At 36.0% G+C, this 27,283-nt stretch overlaps 3 protein-coding genes across 8 annotated transcripts; 2 read left to right on the top strand and 1 right to left on the bottom strand.

Annotated features, from left to right (window-relative positions):
* Positions 1-995: 995 nt before the first annotated feature.
* LOC7480937 (serine/threonine protein phosphatase 2A 57 kDa regulatory subunit B' theta isoform) lies at positions 996-5,129 on the bottom strand. 3 transcript variants are annotated; one of them, XM_024607320.2, is made up of 3 exons: positions 5,001-5,129; positions 3,036-4,360; positions 996-1,513 (listed from the first exon to the last, which is right to left on the bottom strand). In XM_024607320.2, exons 2-3 carry the CDS (start codon positions 4,242-4,244, stop codon positions 1,154-1,156), a joined length of 1,569 nt encoding a protein of 522 aa, XP_024463088.1. In that variant the 5' UTR covers positions 4,245-4,360; positions 5,001-5,129; the 3' UTR covers positions 996-1,153. The 3 variants fall into 3 exon arrangements, with proteins under 3 accessions (XP_024463088.1, XP_002311731.1, XP_024463087.1); XM_002311695.4 differs by having other exon boundaries at positions 3,036-4,843; positions 5,001-5,110; XM_024607319.2 differs by lacking the exon at positions 5,001-5,129 and having other exon boundaries at positions 3,036-4,994.
* Positions 5,130-9,554: 4,425 nt separating this feature from the next.
* On the top strand, positions 9,555-13,056 carry LOC18101633 (F-box protein SKIP14). The gene is made up of 2 exons (XM_006379882.3): positions 9,555-11,144; positions 11,636-13,056. The coding sequence occupies exons 1-2, from the start codon at positions 10,281-10,283 to the stop codon at positions 12,014-12,016; spliced, it is 1,245 nt and encodes a 414-aa protein (XP_006379944.3). The 5' UTR covers positions 9,555-10,280; the 3' UTR covers positions 12,017-13,056.
* An 8,559-nt stretch (positions 13,057-21,615) lies between these two features.
* Positions 21,616-27,017, top strand: LOC7494789 (trihelix transcription factor GT-1). Of its 4 annotated transcripts, none has more exons than XM_024607414.2 (5): positions 21,617-22,342; positions 23,952-23,990; positions 25,621-25,752; positions 25,936-26,160; positions 26,325-27,017. In XM_024607414.2, exons 1-5 carry the CDS (start codon positions 21,784-21,786, stop codon positions 26,384-26,386), a joined length of 1,017 nt encoding a protein of 338 aa, XP_024463182.1. In that variant the 5' UTR covers positions 21,617-21,783; the 3' UTR covers positions 26,387-27,017. The 4 variants fall into 4 exon arrangements, with proteins under 4 accessions (XP_024463183.1, XP_024463182.1, XP_024463181.1 ...); XM_002312610.4 differs by having other exon boundaries at positions 21,628-22,342; positions 26,573-27,017; XM_024607413.2 differs by lacking the exon at positions 23,952-23,990 and having other exon boundaries at positions 21,627-22,342; positions 26,573-27,017.
* Positions 27,018-27,283: the final 266 nt, after the last annotated feature.

The following is a 27,283-nucleotide window of genomic DNA, read 5'->3' as shown; positions in this document are numbered from 1 at the left end:
TCTTATCGTATTTTCTTTATGATCAAAATTTAAAGATTTTTAATTTACCCATAACAATGGAAGCTAGCTCCATCTGCTACGGCATGGTGAAGATTCGAGGAATGGTTCCATGAATGTTCGTGTGCAATCAAATATCAAGGAGTCAAGATCAACATCATCTCGAGTCATGAAATGGAATTTATTTACCCATTTCGGTGTGTCACTTCAGTTTGTGAATAATACAAAGAATGATGATTCCTAGTGTCATATGGTGGAATTTACATCATTGCCAGTCTACTTACTTCACTATAGGCTCGCTACTTCATTGTCATGATGATCACTCCTTGCACCAGAAGTGGTCTTCTTATCTTTCCTAATTTTATCTGCTTTCAACTTTCTGACAGACAAGATTGGGTTTGACTTTTTTAAGCTTTGAAAAATCAGAATAGATAATAGAATAGTGTAAATATAGTATTTTTTTATTTATTTCCATGCACTTCAATTGATAAAGATTTATTTAAAAAAATTAATTTTATTTTAATATATTTGATTTTCAAATATTTTAATAATTTGATACAATTCAATTAATTTAATAAATCTAAAAACAATTTAAAAATAAAATATTAAAAATAACAATTCTAAATTAATTTAATATTAAAAAATAAAATTAAAAAAAATTAAATAAACTTGCTAAACTCATATCATTCATCATGAAATCAAAATAATCTCGTAAAAAATAAATAAAAAAATATAAATTTAATAAAATACAACTAATGAAAAAAAAATTGTAATGAATAATGTTTTTGTATTTTCAAACAACGTGTAAAAATTACTTTAAAAAAAATAGTAAAATAACATTTTGTTTAGCAATCCATTTAAAGCATATAGAACAAGTATTATTGACGAGCTAAAATAATAAAATTTTTTATTATTTTTAGCTCTTCATTTAGCATATTATTTTTTATTATTTTTAGCTCTTCATTTAGCATGTCTAATGGCTCTAAGACTTGTGCGCATAGAAGGATCAATTTACAAAATATTTTATTAGGCAGTTAAGCAAATTTTAAACCATATCAAACACCTAAAAGAAAAATTATCAAAATAATGAATCCATCTCAATCAAAAATAGATAGTCCATGGTGATACCAACAAACATCCATGCTTCTGCTAACAGCTAACCTGAAGCGCTGCAAGTGAGTGCTTTGCGAGGCGCAACCACCATGGCATCACTTGCAGCCTTCTGCGTGGCAATCTCTTCCAATCGTTTCCATGCGGCTTCACTTCTTGCTTTGATCTCAACTTCCTTCTCTTCATCTTCCTGAAACTTTAGCAGGCATTCATTGAACAGTTCATGATCAAGATCTTCGAAGATCTTGCGTACATTTAAAGTCAAGCTTCGGACAGCTTGATTCCAGTGGTTTCTAACATTTTTCTCCAGAGCAGGAAAGATGATGGGTAGTATAACCTTGCGATTTTGTATGATCAGGTTCTCAATGGGATCATTGTTCCACAAGAACAATGCTCTCTCTGCTACCTGCAAAGCATCAGTTCCATATACTGATTTTAACAAAGGAAGGAGCAAAGAATAGAAGCTATCATCTCAACAAGTTTTTCAGTGCAAAACTGAACACCATGGATTAACGGAAACCCATTCACTTATATGGAAGATGTTTCCACAATAAATTTGGTGATTCAATCCACAACAGCTTCGAAAGGACTGATGGCAAGTTCTTCTTAATGGCTGGGAAAAAAGATCAGGCCATGGTTTTATTTCAACATTTCATGTCTAATATGAAGAACTAAACATGACATATTACCATGTGCGTCACCCTAGGACAAACAGGAACTCAAACAGCAGTAATTTATCACTTTTAAAATACAATATCTCGCTACTTACATCAAGGAGTAATTCTAATCATTGTAATTGCAAAAAAAAAAAAAAAAACTATGTTACGCAAGAAATGTAAAGGCCCCAATCAATTCCAATACTAAAACTTATCTATCCTTTATCTTCCTTTTCCTTTAACCTAAAAAAGGAACAACAACGGAAAAGATGGTGGTAAAACAACAATGCTGCAGCAACTTGAAACAGAATGTCATCATACATGAAAATGCAGGTTGCCATACTCAGATTTAGAACCAACCGAATGATTACCATCAAGGACATGTGGCCATTCAGGATCTTTCATTCAAGCAAAAAAGAACACACTTTAATTTTATAAAATGTAAACCAATAAAAATTGCTTGATTTCTCAGAGATACTCAGCAATCTATTATGAACCAAAAAACATAATAAAGCTCCAGAACCTATATTGCTTTTGACAAACGGATCACTGTCAACTAAAATGTAGCTTCATCATCTGAGTACTCCTTCGATAAGAACATATAGAATTAACAAGATTTAGCATTGACCCGCTTTGATACTCTACAGCAATTGTTACTTTGACATAGGCCTACTTTGAACCACCTACTACCAAGATATTAGCCATCAGTTGATTCAATGGATGGCTAAGCACCAAACTTTTTATATCCAGTAACCCTCTATACTTCTGTTCTTCTTTTCAAGTAACATTCCTGTTGGAACACTCATGTCCAGCATCTTCTTCAGCACCTTTTCTCTTACAGAAAACAGAAGAAACCTTTACGACTGTCTCTTATTATATCTTCCCAGCCAATTTAGCAGGTGAAGATAATTTTAAAATATGAATGCTGTAAGAATAACATAACAAGAGCAATATACAAGCTCCAAGTAGATGAGACTATAGAGAATGATTTGTAACAATACCAACCGACTTACTAACAAAGAGGAGAGAAATTGGTATTAACGATACAATAGCACAAGATTTTAGAATATGACTGCAGAGATTTCTTCACTATAAGAATGAATAAAGCAAAGCGAGGACAATAACATTCCATCTTGCAGATATGAAGCATATCCACGGAAGAAAATTTCATATTTTTCCATAAATAAATAATGAGAAGCATATTATAATAGTGAAGTGAGTTGTGCATGTATACTGAAGCAAAGAAGTATAAGAATTTTGGAATCTTATTACCTGAAAGTGTGAACTGTTCAAACACCGAGCAAGCTGCTGAAACAGGGGCACCATGCAGCGCTGGAATTCCGGTAGCTGGGTTGCTTCTAAAACCTCCTCCAGCTCATTTAGGAACATGACTTCCTTTGAACTATTAGTGATGGGCCAGTACTTTAACAATCCTCGTATTACGGTATCAGCAAGTTTGCAGTCTTTCTCCACAAACTGTGTGATGCAGTAAGATAATGGTTGGTGGTACATTGCTAAGCACCTTGGCTTGTGCAGAGGAATCATGGCACGAACAAGAAACATTTTATGTTCTTCTTTTAATGGCAGAGCAAACCCATTAATGATACTGCCTAAAATTTCTAAAAGTTCAGCAATACCATTGTACTTCTCAGTCTCAAAAATAAACTGATAGAAAATGCTATTGATAGCTTTCCTGATAAATGGACGATGCACCATGAATTTGCCATAAATGCGGTGAAGAATTGTTTTCAAGTATTCCCTTTCTCTGGGATCTTCGGAGTCAAATAAATCCAGCAACTTCAGAATGAAGGATTGATCGATGTATCTTTTAGCCAATTTTGCATCGGTCTCCGCTGATGATACAAACCTCAAGAAAAGTTCATACACGATTTGCAAGTGTGGCCACGCAGAATCCATAGAAGGCTCATCCTCCTCCAAATCAACACCATCTACAACTTTGTTCTCACGTGGTTGAGGAGTGAATGTCCGAAACAAATTTGCAGACACCATTTTCATAACTTCTTGCATAGCAGTTTCGGAGAATTTCCCACTCACGGAAGTTACATAATCCACCAACTCCTGCAACGTCTGTCGCTTTATCTCCTTTTCCTTGAGGTTCTTCATTGGCTCAGTAAAGTCAAATACAACACAACACATGTTCAACTTTCTAATAAACAAGCTCTGCTTCTCAGAGCTCGGAACATCCTTGAATCCAGGAAGTCCTTCGTACTGAGAAAACCCTAGATCGCCATTCAACTTCGAATTCACACCTTGATGAATCTTGTTACCAAGGTTTTGTGATACATCTGGAGCAGAATTATTTACTGCTACGGATGAGATGTTTGAATTCGCAGACTTCCCATTACTACTTCTTGAGCCAGTAGAAGCATTTGAATTGGCGGTGTGGTTTCCACCATGATCGCGATTTGCAGTCGACTTAGATGACTTTCGTGGAAGCTTACCAAGTAATTGTTTGAGCATAATTTATATATACAAAATAAAACACCACCCCACCCTAACAGAACAACAGCAATGTTTCCCCAAATATCCAATCCAAATTACCAGAATTCATCAACTGAAACCAAAATCCACATTCCCTGGAATAAAAAAAAAATAAACCATTTCAAGGTAAGCTACAGAAACAAAACCAAAGTGCTGTGCCCAACCAAAGGCAACTCTATCTCCAATCTAGACTTTCAAAAAGTCAAGCAAAGAAAAGAGACGAAAACCCCTCCCTCGTTCACAAAATCAAAAGCAAACACAAAAAAAAATCCTCTAATTCTTCAATCTCAATCAACCAATTCAAAACCTCTTATTTCTTCCACTTTTTACTCCTCCAAAGATCTGAGAACCCCTCCTTCTCTCTCTTCACCAAAAATCAAAACTTTGTACTACTATGTAAAGTAGCTCTAGCAACAGCGGAGGAGGAGCAACTTTCTAAATTGAACTCGAGAAAGGAACAGAAAAGAAAAACAAAAGGAACCCTTTTCTTCTCTGTACGTATTTCTTTTTCTACTAGAAAAGGTGAGGACTACAAAGCATATTGAGCACAATCCCTCATCAAATTATAAACTTCAACCCTGAATTAAACGCAAAAAATCAGTGTTCTGCTTTTGAATGAAACTACAGATAAAGAAAACTGAGCAAAATTCAAGTAAAAAAGAGAGTTGCAGTGAAGAGAAAAGGAGAATCCTAAATCTAAGAAACTAAATAAAGATGCAGACAGAATCAACTCACAGGGTCAGAAGAATGAAAAAAATTTCTTCTTGATTTCCTCGATGTTGTTTGTTGACTTGGAAAATTTCCTTTTTTATTTTTGTTTTTAGATGATGTATGTATTTAATTTATTTTTAATCTCTTTATTAATTAACTTTTTTCACTGTCTATGGTATTTTATTTGTATTTTTTTACTTTGAGAAATTAATACCTTATTTGTTTTGGGGGGCATAATATCGTTTTTAAAGAATTAATTTTTTTTATTTATAATTTTTTAAAAATATTTTTGTATTATTTTAACATAATGATATTAAAAATAAATTTTATAAATTAAAATATATATATTATTTTAATATATTTTTAATAAAAATTACTATAAAAAATAATATTTAACATAATATCAAACCCACTTTAAGTAAAAATACAAACGCAGTCGCTGGAATTTCAAAACCCATGGCCCGTTTCTCTCCGAATAAAACGTCTCGGTGCCATGTCGTTTTGAGAAATGATCAGGCTACTTTCTCTCTCTCTCTCTCTCTCTCGATTCATCTTTAAAAAACAAAAGTTAATTGTTGGAAAGAATTACAATTCGCAGTGGAGAGACATGTAATAGCTTGAAATTAAATAGATATATGTATAATAAATTAAATTTGCTGGTTATTTTATTGAAAAAAAATATAATATAATATAATAGTTAACAAATATATATATATATATATATATATATATATTATTAATATATTTCTAAAAAAGTGAAGGAAATTACATAGGAAAGAAAGTAAACTGCTCGCATACCCTAAAGCAGAGCACGGGTCACAAGGCAAGGAAAGGAAGGACAACAAAGCATGGCGTCGAGCTTTAAGGAAAAAGGCATAGTGCACGAAGTTCCTAATGATATTCTCAGGGGTAAAATGGGAATGGAATGAGCGATTCAGAGGATAAAAACTAAAAAGTCATAGAAACACACGTTGCCGTGGTTATCGGATAGGTCAGCGTGGTGTGCGATGACTGGCCAGGTCTATATTAAATTGATGGTTGCTTTTTGATATATTCTTTGATCTTGACAGGGTAGGTAAGGAATTAAAAAATTACAATTATAATTTTTTTTAATTAATATTTTTCTCCACATCAACTTTATATATATTAATTAATCCCATAAATCCTGAAATTAACATCATATAAACTTTTAATGGCCCTAAAATTTATAAGACTCGAACTAATAACCTATAAAGAGCAAATCTAAAACTTGACTAATAAATTACTTTTCTTAGGGTTATTATAATTATAATATTGATTCTTATTCCAGAGCTCTTTTTACCAAATTTTTTTTAAAAATATTTTTTAATAATTTTAATATGCTTTATTTAGGACCGGCAGGACTAAACCACCATACACGGCCGCTAAATCTTTGCAAATTGGCGTTGTTTATTCCTTTTCTATTCTTTTAATGAATCAAAGCTGGGCACTCTTTGCTGGGCATTGTTTCTTTGGTGTTTTTTTGAAAAACTTTATTTTTTAAAAAAATTAATTTTTTTTATGTTTTTATATTATTTGAATATATTGATGTTAAAAATAAAATTTAAAAAATAAAAAAATATTATTTTAATATATTTTCAGATAAAAAATACTTTAAAAAACAATTATTATTACAATATAATACCTTAAAATGATTGTGTTTAGTTTTGTACAGGGGCAAAAATATAAAAACAATTAAAATAAAAGATACAGCTCTCTTGTTTTTATGCTTTTTAAAATATAAATTTATTTTAAAATCACTACAAAGAAATACTTATTTTTTATATTTTTGTGTATGTTTTTATATCTCGGAAGATGTGAAATTGACATTAATTCAGATGTAAAAAATATCAAGGCACCATCTACTCAATATATGTGTTTGCTTTAAGACCTATTTGTTATTGTAGTTTAATTGTGTTTTGAAATTTTAAATTATTTTTTTAATATTTTTTATCGTTTTAATGTGTTAATATTTAAAATATTTTTTTAATATATTTTCAGTAATTTTTACATTCTCAAATAGGTAATTAAAAGCATGGAAAAAAACAACAAAGGTATTGCATTAAAAATACTGTTGAAACTGGTTTTGTATTGAAATTATTAAAACAACGCACCAAAAAAATTGTAATCTACATGATAAAAGTACTTGGTCTTTTTCATATATTAAGACTATATAAAATAATAAACAATACAAAACACACTAAGATCCCGTTTGTTTACTGAAAAATAGTTTTTTTTTGAAAAGTGGTTTCTGTGAAAAGTGAATTCGTAAAAAATAAATTATTTTTCTATGTTTGGTAGTGTTATGAAAAATAAGTTGGAAAACACTTTTCAGTGTTTAGTTATGTCATGAAAAATAAGTTGAATAACACTTTCCAGTGTTTGATTTGAAAATAATTTATTAATATTTTTTTAAGTTTATTAAAATAATAAAAAACAAATCTTATAAATTAAAAAGTTGAACGAAAATAAAATTAAAAAATATATATAATTTTATAAATTATTTTAAATAAAATAAATAATAATTAAAATAATAACCAAATAATTCTCAAATATTTTAAAAATAATTTCTAGAAAATTCACCGAATAAATGAGTCCTAAACAAGCTGAAGCTCCAAAACAAAATTATGATTACCAAACATTCGGTGCGTTTCAAGGCCCAAGCACAGCCCTCCACCGTGGCCCAGGTTTATTTTCCCAAATCAAAAGCTTAGCTTATAAATTCGTGTGTATGTTAGAAATGGAGAAAGTCTTTGAGAGTTTGTTTGTTATAGTTGTGGTGGATTGATTTTTAAAATATATTTTGTTAGAAAATATATTAAAATAATATATTTTTAATTTTTAAAATTTATTTTTAATATTAATACATTAAAATAATTAAAAAAATATAAAATAAAAAAAATATCAATTACCAGGAATTTCCATGTCGCAACACAAGTTCGAAGTCTAATGACTGTACAACAGGAGCAGACGAAAGAGCCGACAAGTTTCCTTTAAATCAATTTCCAAATTATAAAAGGGTTGATTTAGGAAATGCAAGGAATAATATAAAAATGATCATTTAATAATAATAATAAAAAAACTCAAATTAATCATAATTGTAACACGCATCACCTCTTTAGAATATGATTTGAAATATTATTTCAAACTGGTTTTTTATATTAAATAATATTGTTTAATTTTTTTAAAAAACTAAAATATTATTTTACTAAAAAAAAATTAAATTAATATACACACATGAGAAATGACCCAATCCAAGCCTTGGATGGGATCAAAACGTGTGCCGAGGGCTTATAATTATGTTTTTGTCGAGAGAGATTTCTTTTGCTGTGGGCCTGGCCTATAAAAAATATTTAGGAATACGGCAGCGGTTACTTTTAAAGTTTTTTTATTTGAAAAATATTAAAATAATATTTTTTTTATTTTACATTAGTTTATCAAAACAATTCAAAAATATTAAAAAATCAACTTTAATAATAATAAAAAAAAAAGTATAAAATCAATCCCAAACAACACCTTGTTGGTAGCTTTAGCTTTCAGGATTTGTGATGCCTTGCAAAGAGGATGCTTTTGACAACTTAGCGGTGAAGGATTCCTTCGGTATCTTCAACTTCGGTGGATAAATATATCGTTTCTCGTAGCCATGGACGTCCGTTGTGATCTTGCCTGTGAACTTAATTTTTTTGAGCGTTCTATTAAAATAATCTAAAAATATAAACAAAAATTAATTAAAAATAAAATATAAAAATATATATTGTTCGTCAATATAGCGAATTCTGTGAAAAAAAATTCAGTATAAAATAAAAGCAGGAGAGCACTCTCTCCGGCCTCCACCTAAAATTCTTCTAATCCCATCATCACACGAATCATACGAGAGCACCAACTACGCTGTGCCACCTGACAATGTGGACCCCATACAATCCATATTCTATCAGGTACGGATGACACACCCTCACCCATCTTAACCACTAGTCAAACCTAGAACCCATCTTCACCGTCCCCTCCAATCTGGATCCAACGGCCACAAAACCATGAAGTGCTAAATGCTAATAGATCACGGGTAAAATGGATTCATCAATTTTGATCACATCAAACCTTATGCTTTCAATTATTTGTCGAGTGATTTGAGAGACTGGCCAGCAGTATTAATTTTATAGAGGTGTTTCTGCTCCTACTTTTAAGTATTTTTTTTAAATATTTTTTACTTAAAATAATATTAAATTAGTTTTTAAAAAATATTTTTAATAGTTTTAATAAACTGATGTTAAAAAAATTATTTTAATAAATTAAAAAAAAAACTATTTTAAAAAAAACACTCTGGACTAATTTCAAAAACCCTTTGAAAACAAGGTAAAATTAACACGAGGGAAGACGCGTGGAACAAGTGCATAATTGCATATCCCGCCACGAACATTGCGTGCGAAGAAAGAGTAAAACATTTAATTTACCGTCGCCAATAAAAATTACCACGTACACACGTGTCAAGGTCACCACTCTATCTCTCTCTTTCTCCCCTAAAATGTGGACAATTTCACCGTTACCTTTCACTCCCTCGATTTTTATATTTTCCCCCTTCTGTTCTTGTAAAAATCCTCTCTCCTCTCTCCTGAGTGGCTCCGTCGACAGGCTCCCCCCCGCCTCCCTCTTTCTCTTCCTCTCTGGATCGAATTCTCCACCAGAAAAAAAAAACAAAAACAAAAACCCTTCAAAAGCACAAAAAAATTAGTCTTTTTTTCGGTTTTTAATTTCGCATAAAAAAGAAAAGAAAAGTCCCGTTCTTTCTGTCTTCAATCGAGGATTCGATACCAAGAGACTGTCGATTGCGTTCTCGGAGAAACCAATCAGGGTTTTGCTTCTTTAATTTCCTCTCGATTATCGCTCTTGTTCAGGTTATTTTCTTTTTAATTGCGTTTCTTGATTGATTTGTTTTTTCGTTTTTAAATTCTATTTATTGTAAACCCTAATTGATAACAAAAAAAAATTGATTGGTTGATTCTTTGTTCTGTATAGATAAAACAGTGTCGTTTTGCTGGTAGAAAATTTCCATTATAGGTTTTGTACGTGTAGCAAGAAACTCTGTGAAATTTTTGGTTGCGTCGTTTTAGTTTGCTATCCGGAATCGAGGGTTTTCTTGCTAGATCTCTTTTCTCAATCTTCTCCTTTCTAGCTTTGATTTTTTCATTGGTCATTTTTTTTAAAATTTTTTTCCTTTTTGGGTTTGCTAAATATATCTTGTAAAAATACACAGAAAAGAAGGGGGGGAAATTGGGATTAGGTTAGCGTAGAATGGCGTTGAATTTTTCGCATCGACCTCTCTTTCCTCGTATTTCCAAGGATAATGTGCGTTCGCCGATGAGGATTTCTATACAGGAGAGAGTTGAGGATCGTTTTGATTATGGAAGGGATAGGAGTGGCTCACAGGAATTGGTGCATAAGGATATCATTGATCTTTTGCCACCGGATCCTTTTGACATGGATATAAGTACCACTTTTACTGCTATCACGGGGTGGCTTGAGGATTTGGAGGTGGATTATGGTGCTTGTGGTAGTGATCAGGTTTCCACGAGTGATGGGAATTATCAGTTGTTTGCTGGCTTGAATTATATCTGGAATAATGCTATGAGGTTTCAAGCATTTCCAGGGAATGTGGGGTTTAGTTGTAAATCTAATTTAGTGGGTGGGTTTGGTGATGAGTGTCTAGAGGGGATAGAAGTGGGGAATGCATCTGTTCACGAGGCTCCTGACTCAGATTGTGACATGAAGGATGTTTTGAGCCTGGGGAATGAAATGGATAAGAATGCTGGGGTCGTGGATGAGAGCAGTGGAGAATTCCAAAAGGGTCACGTGGTTTTTTCTAATGGAGCTCCTCATCCAGCGTTTGCTTTTGCTCTTGGTTATCTGGGAGTGCAGGATCTTCTTCTTGTTGAAACTGTTTGCAGATCCCTTCGTTATACCGTTCGAAGTGACCCTCTTTTATGGAGGAGCATCCACATAGATCAACCATTGAATGAGAAGATCACTGAAGATGTTCTTTTGCAGTTAACTGATAGGGCTCAAGGTAACTTGCAATGTCTGAGCCTAGTGAAGTGTCCTAGGATTACTGATGATGGGTTGAAGCAGGTGCTCAAAAGTAATCCAAGGCTGACCAAGGTGAGTTCATGTTCATCTAACTTTGTTCTTGCATTGATTCCTCAATATTTATCATTGTTGGTTGGGACTTTGGAAAACGTGATCATTTTCCCATTGTAATTCAATTAATTGCCTTATATATATTTTCATTGTTTGACCCAAATAAGATCACGCTCTGCTCTGCTTTTTTTTTTTTTTTGTTTTAAAATGTCTATTTGCATGGCTGAACACTTTTGGTTGGTGTACTCCCTTTGATTATTTGTCATTTACTGCTTGAGCTAATTGTTCTCTCGACCTTGTTTTAAGAGAGTTCTGCGCTTGAATGTAGACATGGAAGAAAATTATTCATAGTGAATTCAGAAGCACAATAACAGCTAAAGGAAGAAAATTTTTGGGCTTCAATTTTTCTTATGAGCTCTTGATATTTTGTGCCAGTTTTCCCTGTTTTGTCTATACTGTCTTTTTGATTGATAAGATGCTAATATTTCTTTCCATCTCTTTTTTATCCGCAGTTGAGTGTGCCTGGATGTACAAGACTTAGCATTGAGGGCATTGTGACCAGCTTAAAGGCATTCAAGACTACAGGAGCTCAGGGAGTGAAGCATTTACGCATTGGCGGGGTCTATGGTGTGACACAGAAGCATTTTGAAGAGTTGACGCTCTTGTTGGGCCGAGATAGCCACACCCAGCAGAATGTTCACAAGCCACATTTTTATCACAGGGCAGATTTTTATCTGTCATGTGAGGATGATCATGCAATTGATATTGAAATGTGCCCAAGATGCCAGAACCTGCGACTAGTTTATGATTGCCCTGCAGAGGGTTGCCGGGGAAATGAGCATCCCTCTCGGGCTTGTAGGGCTTGCACCCTTTGCATTGCACGGTGTGTCTAGTGTGGCCGTTGTATTAATGACAGTGAATACGAGGAAACTTTTTGTCTTGAGTTGCTTTGTTCAGATTGTTGGAAGCAGCCGCTGAAATGTCAAGAGAAGCAAGATAGGAAGATTGGTCCGCTCAAGTTTCCTGAGCTCCAAGAATCTTCCTGCAGCCTTCGTCTTCATGGCTAGAGACAGATATGCCTGCTCTTATGTTCTGTTGACTATTCCAGAATTGATGATTGAGAATCTAAGAAGAAAAATCAATGCAGCCTTGTAGGATAAAGGTTCCTTTCTATCTTGTTTTTCCCTCCAAGTCCGGTGAGCCTCTATGGTGCAGCTGTTAGACTTCAAGTTGGGATAGGGGCATTTTCAATAGTATACCTGATTTTTTTTCTTGTTGAAAGGAGAAGCAACAACAACAAAAAAAAGTCACTACAGAAACAAAAAAGAGAACAGATAGCAATGGATTTTGAGTGGTTGATTAGTACTCCGTGCACTGTTGGCAGCTAAGCATATCTCTCTTGTCTCCAGTTATCTTTTATTATCACACGTAATCAATTCCAGGGAAGAGAGGATCGGTTTCACCTGTGTGTGACGTACAGAGCTGGCATATGTACCTGCATGGAAGTGGGGTGTGGTACATTGAGTACTGTCAGTGTCATATGTATTTGTTGACGATGATTGGAAATGGCATGTTGTGCTGTGAGATTGGCCATTATTCGGAATAAACTTGCATGATCTCTCTGTCGCCTGAATAGAGTGATTTGTTGTCCTGCCGTGTAGGATTTCATGTGATTCTGACCTCTGTCTAACCGTTATTGGTATATGCTGTGTGCAGTATCAATCCAATCCTTATTTTACAGGCGTTTTCAGCTTGGACTGTGGGAGTATGAGATCTACTACTTTTAGTACTGATAGATTACTAGTTTCTGCTGTGATCTTAGTCTTGGCTCCTAGCTTGCTTCCTTGTCTGTAGAATAAACAATCAAAATCTGTTTTCCCCTACCATGGTGGTCATGTATTAACATTGATACTAGGGGGATTGTAAGATTTTATGTGGCCAATTTTATGTGGCCAACTATGGGTGTCAAACTGTTGCCTCGCCTTTTCAATTAAAAATAAAGGAGTCTGCGTTGAATATATGCTTCTAGTGGTGCTTTTTAAATCATATGCTGAAAGTTGCAAGATATTCTTTTTGGGCATCCCGCATCATGGTTATAAATCTCTGGGGTAAAGGTCCGTACGTCAAAGAGAGAAGAAAACCTGCACCAGCAGCAATATGCTTCTGTTGTCTGGCCTGCTCTTGTTTTCCCCTTTATGCGATTTCTTCTTTCTTTTTTGGTTGCCTGCGATTAACTATGATTGGTAGAATAGAATTTGAACTTGAAGCCTCATCCCTTTAAGCATGGTTGCTATCGGGGTAACCATCTAGTAAGTAGTCCAGTGATAAGAGCTTGGAACCAAGAGGTTTGCTAGCTTTATGATTGCTAATATAATGGTCACTGGAGGCTTATATGATCGTTAACTTCAGGATCCATAGAATTAGTTGATCGTTAACTTCAGAATCCATAGAATTAGTTGAGGTACGTGTAAGGTAATCCGGATATTCACATTAAAAAAAAAAGGGAAAAAGGTTGCTATCGGGTACAAGTCCAAGATTGCAGCATGTAGCTAGCTTTTGGTGCTTTTAGTTGAATATTAGAATCTAAGTTCTTGTAATTACTCTGTCATAACTAATTAACTAGTGAATGTGATAATGTCAAGGTGATGTGATAGTTAAGCTTAATTTTCTGACAGAAACCATGAACAGATGAAATGCCAGAGGTTTGCTTTTCAACTGGTGCTTGACTTGGGGCAGAGTTTCTTAAAGGAAGTACCAGTACCACATCGCCTGATCACAGGGCAGGAATTGGACATCAATTTACTGCCAAAGGGTATTAACACAGTAATACTGCATGTTTTCGCTAGGCATTCAACCCATTATGCAGTATATTTTTGTGGTTGCTGCACTGGTAGCGGATTGTTCAAATGATTTTGTTTTTAAAATCATTATAATTACTGGATAGCATAATTAACGCCCACCTGCTTTTAGACATAAATGGATAAGGGTAGGTTCAGCTCTGCACTTCCCTATGTTAATTTTTTATAGAAAAGAGTGAGGAGAGAGTCCGTTAACTTAAGATTTCTAGTCGATCACACACTTCCATATCTTGAGAAATGCAAATGATAGGATTCAAATAAGGATATATATATCATGGACATATTCGGGATACAACTCACGGGTGGGTAGTCACTTTCAAGAGTCAAATCACTGAAGAAAGTTCGTCAACTCAAGATCCCTGGTTGATCACACACTTACGTACCTTGAAAAATATAAATGGTATGATTCAAACAAGTAATTTTTTCTTCTTCTAATTAACTTCTTACCACTTGAGTATTATCAGTTGTGATTACTTGCACTTCCCCATGTCATTATAATCCTTACAACTGGAAATTAAACCATGGACGAGAAGAAGAAAGTTGAATGTCATTTCAAACATATAGGTCAGCAGTCGGTGCTTCTCACTAAACATTGAGGGTGTCACAGATAGAAGTTGGCAGCATACAGTACACACTTGCAATCAAACTGTAGCAAGCATTCCACACATTATGTCCGAAGACGGACCAAAGAAATCGTCTAACATAAAGTTATACTGAATTGGGAGATGAGACAACATATTGCAAACACTTGCAATCGAACCTGGAGCCAGCATTCCTGGCAATTTATCAGAAGACGAACAAAAGAAATTGCCTAACATTAAGAGTTATTCGAGATATCCTACCATAAATGAAGGTGTACCAGTCTGATTGAATGAAAGCAAAAAGGTTTAAAAGTTAGAGACTCAACTGCGTCTCATTTGAGTGGAGGAATTAGTGGGGTGCATGTTACTTATCTTGGCTCAAATATTTTTTGAAAGCTGTCTCCACCGCCATTTGCTTTTTTTTAGCTCAATATTGCTGTTTAAATTTTGCCCACATCCATTATGTTGGCCACCTTCTTGCACTTGACAAGGGTATAAAGGATACTGCTAATCCTGGCAACTTAAGAGAACCAGTCACCGACACTCCTGCAATTAACACCTGATACAATTCTGTTTAGTGTAATTCTATCTAAAGACAAAGTCTAGCTTTATACAAGTCCTAGTCACAAAAGGACTTCTACACACAGTGAATAACTAATGTATATAAATATGCATGATACATGCACAGTGAAATAACAGGCGAGAGAGTTAATTCTTTGCATATCAGTTTCATATTCTTCATGGTATCAGAGTCAGAAATCTCCCACAAGAACAATCCAAATCCCAGCATGTCTTCACCTACACAACAAAGCCAAAATCTCAGTCCCAGCACATTCCCCTCCTCTGAATCTGGCAAATCTTTAATTGCTCTAAATATTACTGCACAGATCAACGAAAAATTAACTCCATCCACCTTCGCTCAATGGTGTGCTCAATTTGAAGCATTATTGATTGGCTACGATCTGCTTGATTACATAAATGGTGATATTCCCTGCCCTTCAACTGATCTCAGTTTCACTGTCAATCCAAACAAAACACATTGGGTTAGACAAGACAAACTTGTTCTCAGCGCCATCCTAGCCTCTACATCACCAAAGATTACTCCTCTCGTAGCCACTGCCAAAACATCCCAACAAGCCTGGCAAAAACTCCACACACTATATGTTAGTCGGTCTAGAACTAGAGTTATGCAGCTCAAGGAGGAGCTTACTCTAATTCAACGAGGAAACAGAACAATCACTGATTATCTGCATACAGTTAAAACACTGGCAGATGAAATTGCCATCATCGATCAACCACTCTCGGATGACGATCTCACGCTCCACATTCTTCATGGATTAGGGGCCGACTTTAGGGAGATTGTTGCTCCCATTCGCACACGGGAAAAATCACTGACTTTTGAAGAATTACATGATCTGCTAATCGACCATGAAACCTATATGTGTCTCCTAGAAGCTGCCACTCAACAGCTCGTGATCTCTGCAAATTATACAAATCGCACAAAACAAAGTTTCTCTCCCCACAGTAGTTACTCTCCTAGGCGGTTTAACAAAAACAATGGTCAATCCCGCTCCCCAATTAAAACCCATGAAAATCGCTGGGTCTCACAAGGGCAGTCTCCAACTTATTCCCCAGACAACCGTTGGGCCTCTTATGGATCAAATCGGCCCAGCAGGACAAATCATCGTTATCAGCCCCGATATCAAATATGTGATAATTTGGGACATATCACAAAGACCTGCTCCAAATTAAATTCCAACACTGCTCAATAAATTGCACTCAGACATCAAATGCCATGTACAAACCTTGATTGCTTGACTCAGGAGCTTCTCACACCATTACGAGTGATTTTGCAAATCTCACCACACACTCAGAATATGATGGCACTCATGAAGTAACTTTAGGTGACGACTCATGTTTGAAAATTTCTCACACTGGATCCTTATCCTTAAAATTTCCCAAGAAAATTTTTCGTTTCCCTAATACACTGTGTGTCCCATATCTCTGTAAAAATTTAATCTCAGTTCATCATCTCACAAAACACAATAATGTTTTTGTTGAGCTTCACCCTCTCTATTTTTTTGTGAAGGACAAACACATAGGGATGATTCTACTAAGAGGAACATGTAGCAATGGAGTGTACACCTTCCCGAAACCCATGGTGCCGTCCTCTCTAAAAGTCCTTGCCTATGTTCATGAACGAACTTCTATCGATGGTTGGCACAAATGCCTTAGTCATCCATCTCCCAAAATAGTCGCTCATTTAGTCAAGTCTTTTTCTCTTCCAGTTTCATCTTCAAAATTATCTTCCTTATGTAATTCTTGCTCTATCAATAAAGCACATCAACTTCCTTTTCGTCCAAATAGTCTCAAAAGTCAGACTCCTCTCGATTTAGTTTACACTGATGTGTGGGGACCTGCCTCCTCCACTGGTATTGATGGATCCCGTTATTACCTAATATTTATTTATCATTTTAACAAATACATCTGGTTTTATCCAATGGTCAAAAAGTCTGATGTTTCAACAATCTTTCCCAAATTAAAAAAAGTCGTCGAAACACGATTTCAAACCAAGATAAAATCACTTTATTCTATCACATAGTGGGATTAGTCATTATACCACTGCCCCTCATACCCCACAACAAAATGGTGTCGCTGAACGTCGCCACTGTCATCTTGTTGAAACAGGTCTCACATTACTTCATGATGCCAACCTTGATCTTTCCTACTGGCCCCATGCATTTCACCCCGCTCCTGCAGAATCTTTCCCCTTATGAATATCTTTTTGGTCAGCTTCCAAATTACCTTAAACTACGGAAATTTGGGTGTCTCTGTTATCCTCTCACTCGTTCATACAATACCAACAAACTCCAACCCAAATCCCGTCCTTGTGTTTTTCTAGGATATTCTCAAACTCAAAATGCATACAAATGCATGGATACTACCACAAAACGACTGTTTCTCTCCCGTCATGTACTCTTCGATGAAAATCGTCATGTCCCTCCCATTCCACCTGATGTGTCCTCACATTCCCTACCCACCTCTGTCTCATCACCTTTTGTTCTCGTTCCATGTTCACCATCAGTCAGTATGCCTTCGCACCAGTCTTCATCATCAACACAGGAAGGTGACACCACCATTGCTGCTTCTTCCTTAGGTAATATCTCTGTCCCTCAATCTTCTTTACCTCAGTTACCTTCCATATGCAACCCATCACCCTCTGATCTGCTCTCCTCCTCACCCATCAACCCTACTCCACCAAATCCATCTGCTCCCGTTACATCATCATCCCGTGTTCACCCCATGATCACCAGATCCATGCACAATATCTTTAAACCGAAACAACTTAATCTGGTCACTAAACATCCCCTGCCTGAAACCGTTGAACCCTCCAATGTTACTCAAGCTCTTTCAAACCCATAGTGGCGCACAATCATGTTCTCTGAACTTACAGCCTTAATGCACCATGACACTCAGGAATTAGTTCCTTGTTCTGCTTCTATCAAACCAGTAGGGTGCAAATGGGTGTTTCGGGTGAAACGTCATCCTGATGGGTCCATTGACAGATTCAAAGCTCGCCTCGTTGTTAAGGGTTATAACCAACAGCCTGGCTTGGATTACACGAACACATTCAGTCCTGTGGTCAAGCCTGCAACCATCCATTCTATCCTAACCATTGTTGTTATGCATGGCTGGAATTTACGACAGATGGATGTTCACAACGCCTTCTTACACGGTGATCTCTCCGAAACAGTCTTCATGTTTCAACCACCTGGGTTCAAAGATTCATCAAAACCTCATCATGTGTGTCGCTTAAAGAAAGCTATTTATGACCTGAAACAAGCTCCCATAGCTTGGTTCACAGCTTTTACAGCTGCTATCACTCAGCTAAATTTCCTTCAATCCAAGGCGGATCCATCCCTGTTCATTTATTCCACTAAAGCTCACAAATGTTACTTATTGGTTTATGTTGATGATTTGGTTATCACAGGAAACAATCCAACATTCATCGACACTGTCATCCGGCATCTTAGCAACCGGTTTCACCTCAAAAACTTGGGTAATCTGTATTTCTTCCTGGGTGTTGAGGTGATCCAAACTCATGCTGTTTTTTCCTAACACAGCATAAGCACATTCGTGATCTTTTATCTCATATAAATATGGTGGGTGCTAAAGACGTCTCTACTAGCCAATCACTTCAACTGCAAGACGGCACAGCACCCACGGATTGCTCTCAGTTTCGCAGCATTATTGGGAGTCTTCAATATCTCTCTTTTACACATCCTGATATTTGTTTTGTTGTCAACAAACTCTCCCAATTCATGCACAAACCATTTCAAAACCACTGGACTGCAACAAAACGTCTCCTGCATTACTTGAAAAAGACCATTTTCCATGGTATTCAAATCTCAAAAACTTGTGCTACTGCTTTTAATACTTTCTCAGATGCTGACTGGGCTGGAAACCTAGATGATAAATCCTCCACCTCTACATATATATGTTTTCTTGGGGATATGCCTATCTCTTGGAAGTCCAACAAACAACGAGCAATTGCTCGCTCTTCTACAGAAGTTGAATACCGTGCTTTGACAAATGCTGCTTTTGAAACTCAGTGGTTGCAAATCCTATTCACCGAGCTTGGTCTATCCCTTCCACAGCATCCTATGTTGCTATGTGACAATCTTGGTGCCACACAACTGACCTTCAATCCTGTTAAACACACTCGCATGAAGCATATTTAGATTGATCTTTATTTTGTGCGTGATCTGGTCAGCCAAGGACGTCTTCAAATACGTCATGTGCATACACATGATCAGCTAGCTGACTTACTTACCAAGCCTCTATCCCAGCAATGCACGCGGTATCTATGTAACAAGATTGGTCTGCTTGATGGCAGCCTAATCTTGAGGGGGCGTATAAAGGATACTGCTAATCCTGGCAACTCAAGAGAACCAGTCACCGACACTCCTGCGGTTAACACCTGATACAATTCTGTTTAGTGTAATTCTATCTAAAGACAAAGTCTAGCTTTATACAAGTCCTAGTCACAAAAGTACTTCTACACATAGTGAATAACTAATGTATATAAATATGCATGATACATGCACAGTGAAATAACAGATGAGAGAGTTAATTCTGTGCATATCAGTTTCATATTCTTCAAAGGGTATCATGCTCAAAAAGTTGTCATTCAGGGAACAAGCTGCCCATGAATTTGACTGTCCATCTCTAGAGTAGAGATGAAGGCTATCTCACACCTGTATAGGACACCAAATATCCACGCCAAACATAGCATCCGTGCCATCAAATCAAGGACTGCCCAACTTAATTATAAAATATATGGAATGATGTTGTTTATATCTTAAGAATAGATTCTTATTCGGTACTAACAGTGGCATGGGTGTTAAATATTTCATAGCCAATTCACAACCTTCTCTCAGAAGCTATTTCATCCTGCTGCTCTTCCAGTTGTTCATCCTCGTTTCTCTCGTTCATGGACTCCAAGTGCCGCAAATCCTTTGAACATCATACACTGTCCATCTTATAAAAGGAGTTTGTTCCACTTGTGAGCAAAGTAAAGCTGGGAATGGTGATGAAAAACTTGCCAACAGTAACTGAAGAGTAGAAGAAAGGGACAGAAGGAAACTGTCATGTATCGAGAATCCATCACGCTTGTTGGGGGAGTGGGTAGTGAAAATTAAGAAGATTAATCGAGGGAAGGAGAGGAGAAGAGTTATAGAAGAACATAGCAACAAGCTAGGGTGATCTCTCAGCATGGTCAAGCAGCTTATATATCTAGGAGTGATAAATTGCAGTATATAATTTAAGACTCCATCACCTAAAAAACTCAACAGGACCTGCAATCTCCCTGCACAGCAATTTGGACTCCGTAGCTAACTTCAAGCTCTTAACGATGACAAGTCCTGTCTGTTTGTGAGTAGATGCTGGCTGGCATATATATGACTTGACCTCCTCTTCACTCCCATGCAACAAAGCTTTCCTAGCAGGAATCGCATTTTGCACCAAAATTCCTGTAAAATCTCATGTATTGTCGCCCAATAACTTTCCCTGAGTATAATAAAACAACTATAGAAGTGGCAACAATATAAATGAGCTTGGGCGTGGCCCAAACAGCCGGAAATGCTAGAAAAACCAGCCCCTGGGCCCTGGCTCAACAGTTGGAAGCGCTGGCCACATTAGTTAGTTTGGTATTGTTTTGTAAAATATTTTTTATTTTAAAATATATTAAAATAATATATATTTTTAATTTTTAAAATTTATTTTTAATATTATCATATCAATACTATCTAGAAATACAAAATAAATTTAAAACAAAAAAAATTTAATTTTTTTAAAAACTCCAATGCAAACATAATCCCTAACAAAGTCGAAGCTAGGTCTAAACAATCATCGAGTGGGTGGTTATTCATTGTCAAAGACATTAAGTGATGCTTGTGATCCTAAAAATAGCTATCCAAGATATGCGTGAATTTATTTTGTTGAGGTTTTTTTATAATACTAGTATTTTCATTAAAATAAGCATGTTGTGATAATTTTAAATTTGAATTTTTATTTATATGAATTTATCTTATTGATATTTTTATTGGTAATATTGGAAGTTTTATTATGAGAGAGCTCGATGTATTTTTAATGCTTTATTATTTTTTCTCTCTTTAATCTCAAATTTCATCTTCTTTTTTTCTGGCCATTAAATTATTTTGATTTATTTCATGCCATTGAATTTATATAAAAAAAAAGATATTGACTGTTGCATGAGTGAATTATTTAAGAGAGCAAAAACTTGGATTGAAATTTGTTGGTTTTACACGTGTGCAACACTTCTCATTGTCTCTATATACTTTCCCGTACCGAGTAATATATTAATTTAGAAATTATTTATTCAGCTTTAAAAAATATTAAAACTCGCTTTTACGTCACGCACGCACTCAATCTCTGCTACCTTAAAACCTTTCGTTAAATAAATAAATAAATAAATAAATTCCTTGCTTAAACATCTTTTCTTACAGTCCTCCAAAGAGTGTAAAAATAAAATAAAATTCTATTATTAAATCCAGACCTCCCCCGAGACAGACAGACAGACAGAATGCCGCTGTTCGTCTTCTTCTCTCCTTGCCACTCTCTTCCAATCCCCATTTCTATCCTGTAAACAAAACCCTCCCTTTCCTTCCTAAACCTTAAAAAAAAATAAAAAGACCGAACATGTACTTGTCAGAGAAGCCTCGCCCTCTCGATTTCTACAAAGAAGAAGTAGGACCATCGTCTTCTAGAGACAACATGATTATCGAAGTTGTCTCTTCCAACGGCGATTTGCCACCTCTTCATCTTCACCCCATCACCGCTGCTACCAACCCACACCAGATGATTCTCGGCGAAAGCAGCGGCGATGACAACCACGAAGTCAAAGCACCCAAGAAGCGAGCTGAGACATGGGTTCAAGACGAAACCCGAAGTCTGATCGGGTTTCGCAGAGAAATGGATGGTCTCTTCAATACTTCCAAGTCAAATAAGCACCTCTGGGAGCAAATTTCTACTAAAATGAGGGATAAAGGTTTCGATCGATCGCCGACTATGTGCACCGACAAGTGGAGGAACTTGTTGAAAGAGTTCAAGAAGGCGAAGCATCAAGATAGGGGAAGTGGGTCTGCTAAAATGTCGTATTACAAGGAGATTGATGAGATTTTGAGGGGAAGGAATAAGAATTCTCAGTATAAGTGCCCTACTCCTAAAGTTGATTCTTACATGCAATTTTCTGATAAAGGTATTTTTTGGCTTTGAGTTCCCAGTTTTTCCTAATTTTGGTTCCAATTGGATTGGGCTGTTTAGTTTGGTGTTGGATTTCTTTTTCTATGCTGCAAACTGAGACAACAACAACTGGATAGTTTTGATTGCGTGGATTTCTATTTTTGGGTGTTTGGTAACGAATTTCTTAAAATAGAGTGTTATCTAGTGTTGCTTTGAGATTTTGTTCTGAAAATTGATATTTTTGGTTGGTTTCTGCGTTCTGGAAATTAGATTACCGTGTGATATGTTTGATGTGATATAGGACATAACTAGCGAAAATAGAGCAAAACGTTATCTAGGAATTAGCCCATGTCTTGGGGGCATGTTAAAATATTTTGTTTCATAGTTTTGAATTTCTAGACGATGGAATGTATTTAGGGTGTATGATTTGAGGAGAGCTAGGATAGGTGGCATTTGTTATGGCAGCTAGGTTGCTGGATACTGGCTAAAGGGTTATCAAAACATAGTTATGGGTTTATGATTGGCACGAGGAAAGACCAAGGTTTGGCTTATAATGTGAGGAACTAGAAAAATCAAGTTTTCATGAGTGAGATCAGTACTTAATGTAGGTGTTCTAGTGATTCCATGTTTGACTTGAAACTGAGGGTTGTGGAATCAGCATACACCATGTGAACCAACTTTCTGTGACAATTATAGAAGTCGTGTGGCTCTTGGGGTCCTGATAGAAAGTATAGCACTGTGTCCTTCTGCAAGCTGCCCAAATTTGGCTTATTGTGTTACTGAAACTCTGAGACTGGTGATGTAATGACTGGGGCTTGTGGGCCTGTGAGTAATATGAACATGTTGATTTTCATGGTTATGCGATTCTTTATTAGGTGTTTCTAACTCCTGTGCCACTTGCATGATTTCTCCCCATTGTAAACCAGATGGTGGATACTGATCTAAGAAGTTAAGCAAATGATTGAAGAACATGCTTGTGTGTTTTTGTCATGCTTTCTAACTTTTGTACGCATATATCTGCGCGAGAGTTCATTTTCCAGAATGCTTGTTTTGATAATCATTAGATTTTGACTGAAAACCTGTTATCTGGTAACCTTTTATGCTTTTATTTTGGATGACATCTGAACTACATAACTTCACACCAAAAATAGATTTCTGAGGATTCATATGCAGATGTTAGGAAGTCATGATTGTCATGCTCGATAAATTTATTGATTTTATTTTTTTGTTTGTTTGTTTTGAGGGGCAATGGTGTGGGTGTTTAACTATTAGATTTTCTTCCTTTCTCCTATTTATTTATCTTAGGTGGGACCTGTGAGCAAAACTGTACAGTTTATCTTTTCGTAACTGCACACTTACCTTTCTAACCACTAATTGTTGCCAGAGGCGCCACTTTTGGTGATGGGAAATTGGGCAAAAATATTCCAGCATCTCTGTCCACTATCTTTGCTAGTGTACTTTTATCTTTTCTAGCTTCCCTTGCTTCTGATAAATTTATTGCCATATGACATTTCTTGTTCCAATGACCGTCAAGATACTTAATTTATAATTCACAACTTATACAGAACTTTTGGTTCTGTCATTATGATTGGGTATTCATCATACCATCTGTTTGCCTTACGCAGGCTTTGAAGATACAAGTATATCATTTGGACCAGTGGAAGGTAAATCACCGTTACTGATTTCTAATCATTGTAGTTAGTTCTGTGTGTGTTTGTTTGTTTGCTGCCTATTTATGTTTTTGTTGAAGACATGGATTCACCGTTACTGATTTCTAATCATTGTAGTTAGTTCTGTGTGTGTTTGTTTGTTCGCTGCCTATTTATGTTTTTGTTGAAGACATGGATCTTTTTCGGTTGCTGCTGTGTGTTCATGTGTGGGTGGGGTTAGTGAATGCATATCAAGTAGCTCTCATCTGAATCAACCTCAAGCAAATATGGAAGTGGTCTAGAAGGTCATCAAGTCAAGATGCTACCCTTTTGATCATGAAATTAATTTAGCATAGCTTCAAAGGTCGAATCTGTTCTTGCATAGAAAACCTCAAAGATCAAATCTGTTCTTGCATAGAAAGCCAATTGTCAAAACTATCCTTTGCAATGTGCGTGGCCATCCCAGAAGCAGCAAACTAGATCCTGTCTGTACCTTGGCCAGGGAGATACAACCTCTTTCTTTATGCCCCATATTTAAATGATGAAAAAAAATATTTTTAGCTGTATACAGCTTTCAGCTTATTGGAAAGCCTTGACTGAACAGTGCAATTGTTTCCCAAAAAGGCTTTTCAAAGAAGCTGAAATGTAATTGTCTATCCTATTCTCTTATACAGCAATGAAGGTGAATGTTATCCTCTTGGTAGTAAAACAAATCATTGTTCTGTTTGTTCTGAATCAAAGCTTTGAGAAATGTATCCTGCATGGATTAGATATACTTTTGATATTCTGCAGTAACCAACTACTGGATCTCAAAAATCTCAATATTCTCTTTCTATTAGGAATCAAGATCATTTTATATGTGATCCTGCTTTGCATCAACACAACACCACAAGAGCTTCTCAGAATTGGCATCAGGAAGGTGCCTTCTTATAGTAGTATATGCCACTAGAGTGTCACAAGGTTTCTTCAGATCCCTCCTGAATCACTTACCTCAAATATCAACATAGAACTGGGAACCTGCAATACCAGAAATAAGTTCTTTCCCTGCTCTGTACCTCATAATTTTAGCCTTGAAGTTTTCACCTAGCCTGACAACAATCTTCAAGGGCTTTTATCCTCCAGAGACTTGCAGCTACAATTACTATTTTACTCACCCACACACCTATATGTTCCACTCATAAGTTTATCAATGGTAGTTCATTTCAAGAAAATTCTGTCAAAGATATTGTAGTATCGTGTAACTTTGATTATGCATTTTGAAGGATATGGTAGAAGATAAAATTTTTTTTACAGTTTGCTAATATTATCATGACAAAATTGTAAGTGCAACATTGTTCTCATTTTGAAGAGGAAAGATAGGGAGCATAGCAATGATCAAAGTTCAAACATGAAAAATGGTGAATAAAGAGATCTTTTGAATAGTTCCAAAAAGGATAAATTAAAAAAATTTGTCCCACAGCGTTCTCAAACAAGTTACCGATTTTTGTCAGAAAATAAGTTCAGATGTTTTCTTATGCGCTGTTTCAAGTTCAGTTGGCCACTTTACCATTCTACTTGTTATTGTTATCATTTTACTTTCCTTTTCCTATTGATTTTCTCTCAAAATAGATATTCATTTTCCTCATTTAAGTTCTTTGCTACGCAGCCAGTGCCAGGCCAACACTCAATTTGGAAAGACGTCTGGATCACGATGGACATCCCCTTGCCATCACCGCGGCTGATGCAGTTGCAGCAAGTGGAGTTCCTCCTTGGAATTGGAGGGAGACCCCTGGGAATGGTAAAGTTTACTAAGATCAGAACCTATAAAACTTCTTTCTGCTCAAAATGTAAAATTTCCTTAATGACTTGGCCGGATGAATTTTTTCTAAGCCCCTTGTGATCCTAAGCTACTTGCTCTCAATCTTTTTGATGAGATGATGGAGATCTTATGTCAACTTTGATATTACCTCTCTAATATCAGGTGCTGAGAGTCAATCATTTGGTGGGAGGGTGATATCAGTCAAATCTGGGGACTACACAAGAAGGATTGGCATTGATGGCACCACAGATGCCATTAGGGAGGCAATCAAGTCTGCTTTCAGATTGAGAACTAAGCGAGCATTCTGGTTGGAGGATGAAGACCAGATAATTCGTGCTCTTGACAGGGACATGCCTTTAGGGAATTACACTCTTCACCTTGATGAAGGTAATTTATGCATCTACTGTCATATTCTTATAAAATCTTTCCTCTATGTTTTTAACTGCCTGACTAAGGATTGTGAAATTCGAGATTGTGAAATTCTGTAGCTACTTAGTTTAGTAGTTACCTTGAATTATCTTGTTTTTTGAAGACTTTTGTTAATTGTGCAGGGTGTGTAAAGCAAAAAATGATCCATATCCGTCCAATTATTGTTTCTTTACTAGGACAGTAATTGTTTGCTTTCACATTGCGAAGGTTATTTAGAGCATTTATCTTACAGGCATAGCAGCGATCAAAAGGAAAAAGCAATTGTAGCATTATTAGGCCAAGTCCCTTCACCGTTTCGACCCAATTCTTGGACATTCAGAATAAAAATTGCAGAATTATTATTAAACACTAATGTATATCATCTATTCAGGGCTAGCTATCAAAGTTTGTCTGTATGATCAGTCAGACCACATCCCAATGCACACTGAAGAGAAAATCTTCTATACTGAAGACGACTACCGTGATTTTCTTTCTCGCCGGGGCTGGACTTGTCTAAGGGAGTTTGATGGCTATAGAAACATTGATAGTATGGATGATCTTCGGCATGATGCTATATACCGAGGCGTGAGTTGAAGCATCTCATACCTGCTGCTACTCCTCTTTAATTGCTCACATTGCCACCATAAAGTCGCTGTTAGGCCATAGCCGGGGAACTGTATTACACAATTGTACAGCATGCTGTAATTTTGTTGAATGGTAGGAGACTAGATCAAGTTTCTCTTAATCCATGGACATCCAGTGTTTGTAAATATGTATTTTCATTGACAAAAAGTATCATTTATTTCACTGACATCAGATTTTACCACCTTTTTTAATCGTCGCCCTCTACTTTATTAAGCGCACCCTTGTTGTTTCTGTTCTTCTCCCCCCAGGTGGGGTGATTTTTGTTTCTGTTCTTCCAGGTGAACTTATCTGATTTCAACCTTTTGACTGTTGAAAAATGTGAGTGTTCAGAATTCAAATGATCGACGATCCAGGTGAGTAGGGTGTTCGGTTAAAGATACTTGCGATGCAAAGCGAATCAGTTCCCAGCTTGATTGCTGTTGATATTGTTCTTTTTCAGTGAATTCCAGTTTCCCTG

The sequence above is a fragment of the Populus trichocarpa genome, chromosome 8, assembly GCF_000002775.5.
Source record: "Populus trichocarpa isolate Nisqually-1 chromosome 8, P.trichocarpa_v4.1, whole genome shotgun sequence".
In the NCBI taxonomy this organism is placed as follows: domain Eukaryota; kingdom Viridiplantae; phylum Streptophyta; class Magnoliopsida; order Malpighiales; family Salicaceae; genus Populus; species Populus trichocarpa.
Note: the sequence above shows the minus strand (reverse complement) of the source record. Positions and strands in the feature narration are given on the sequence as shown.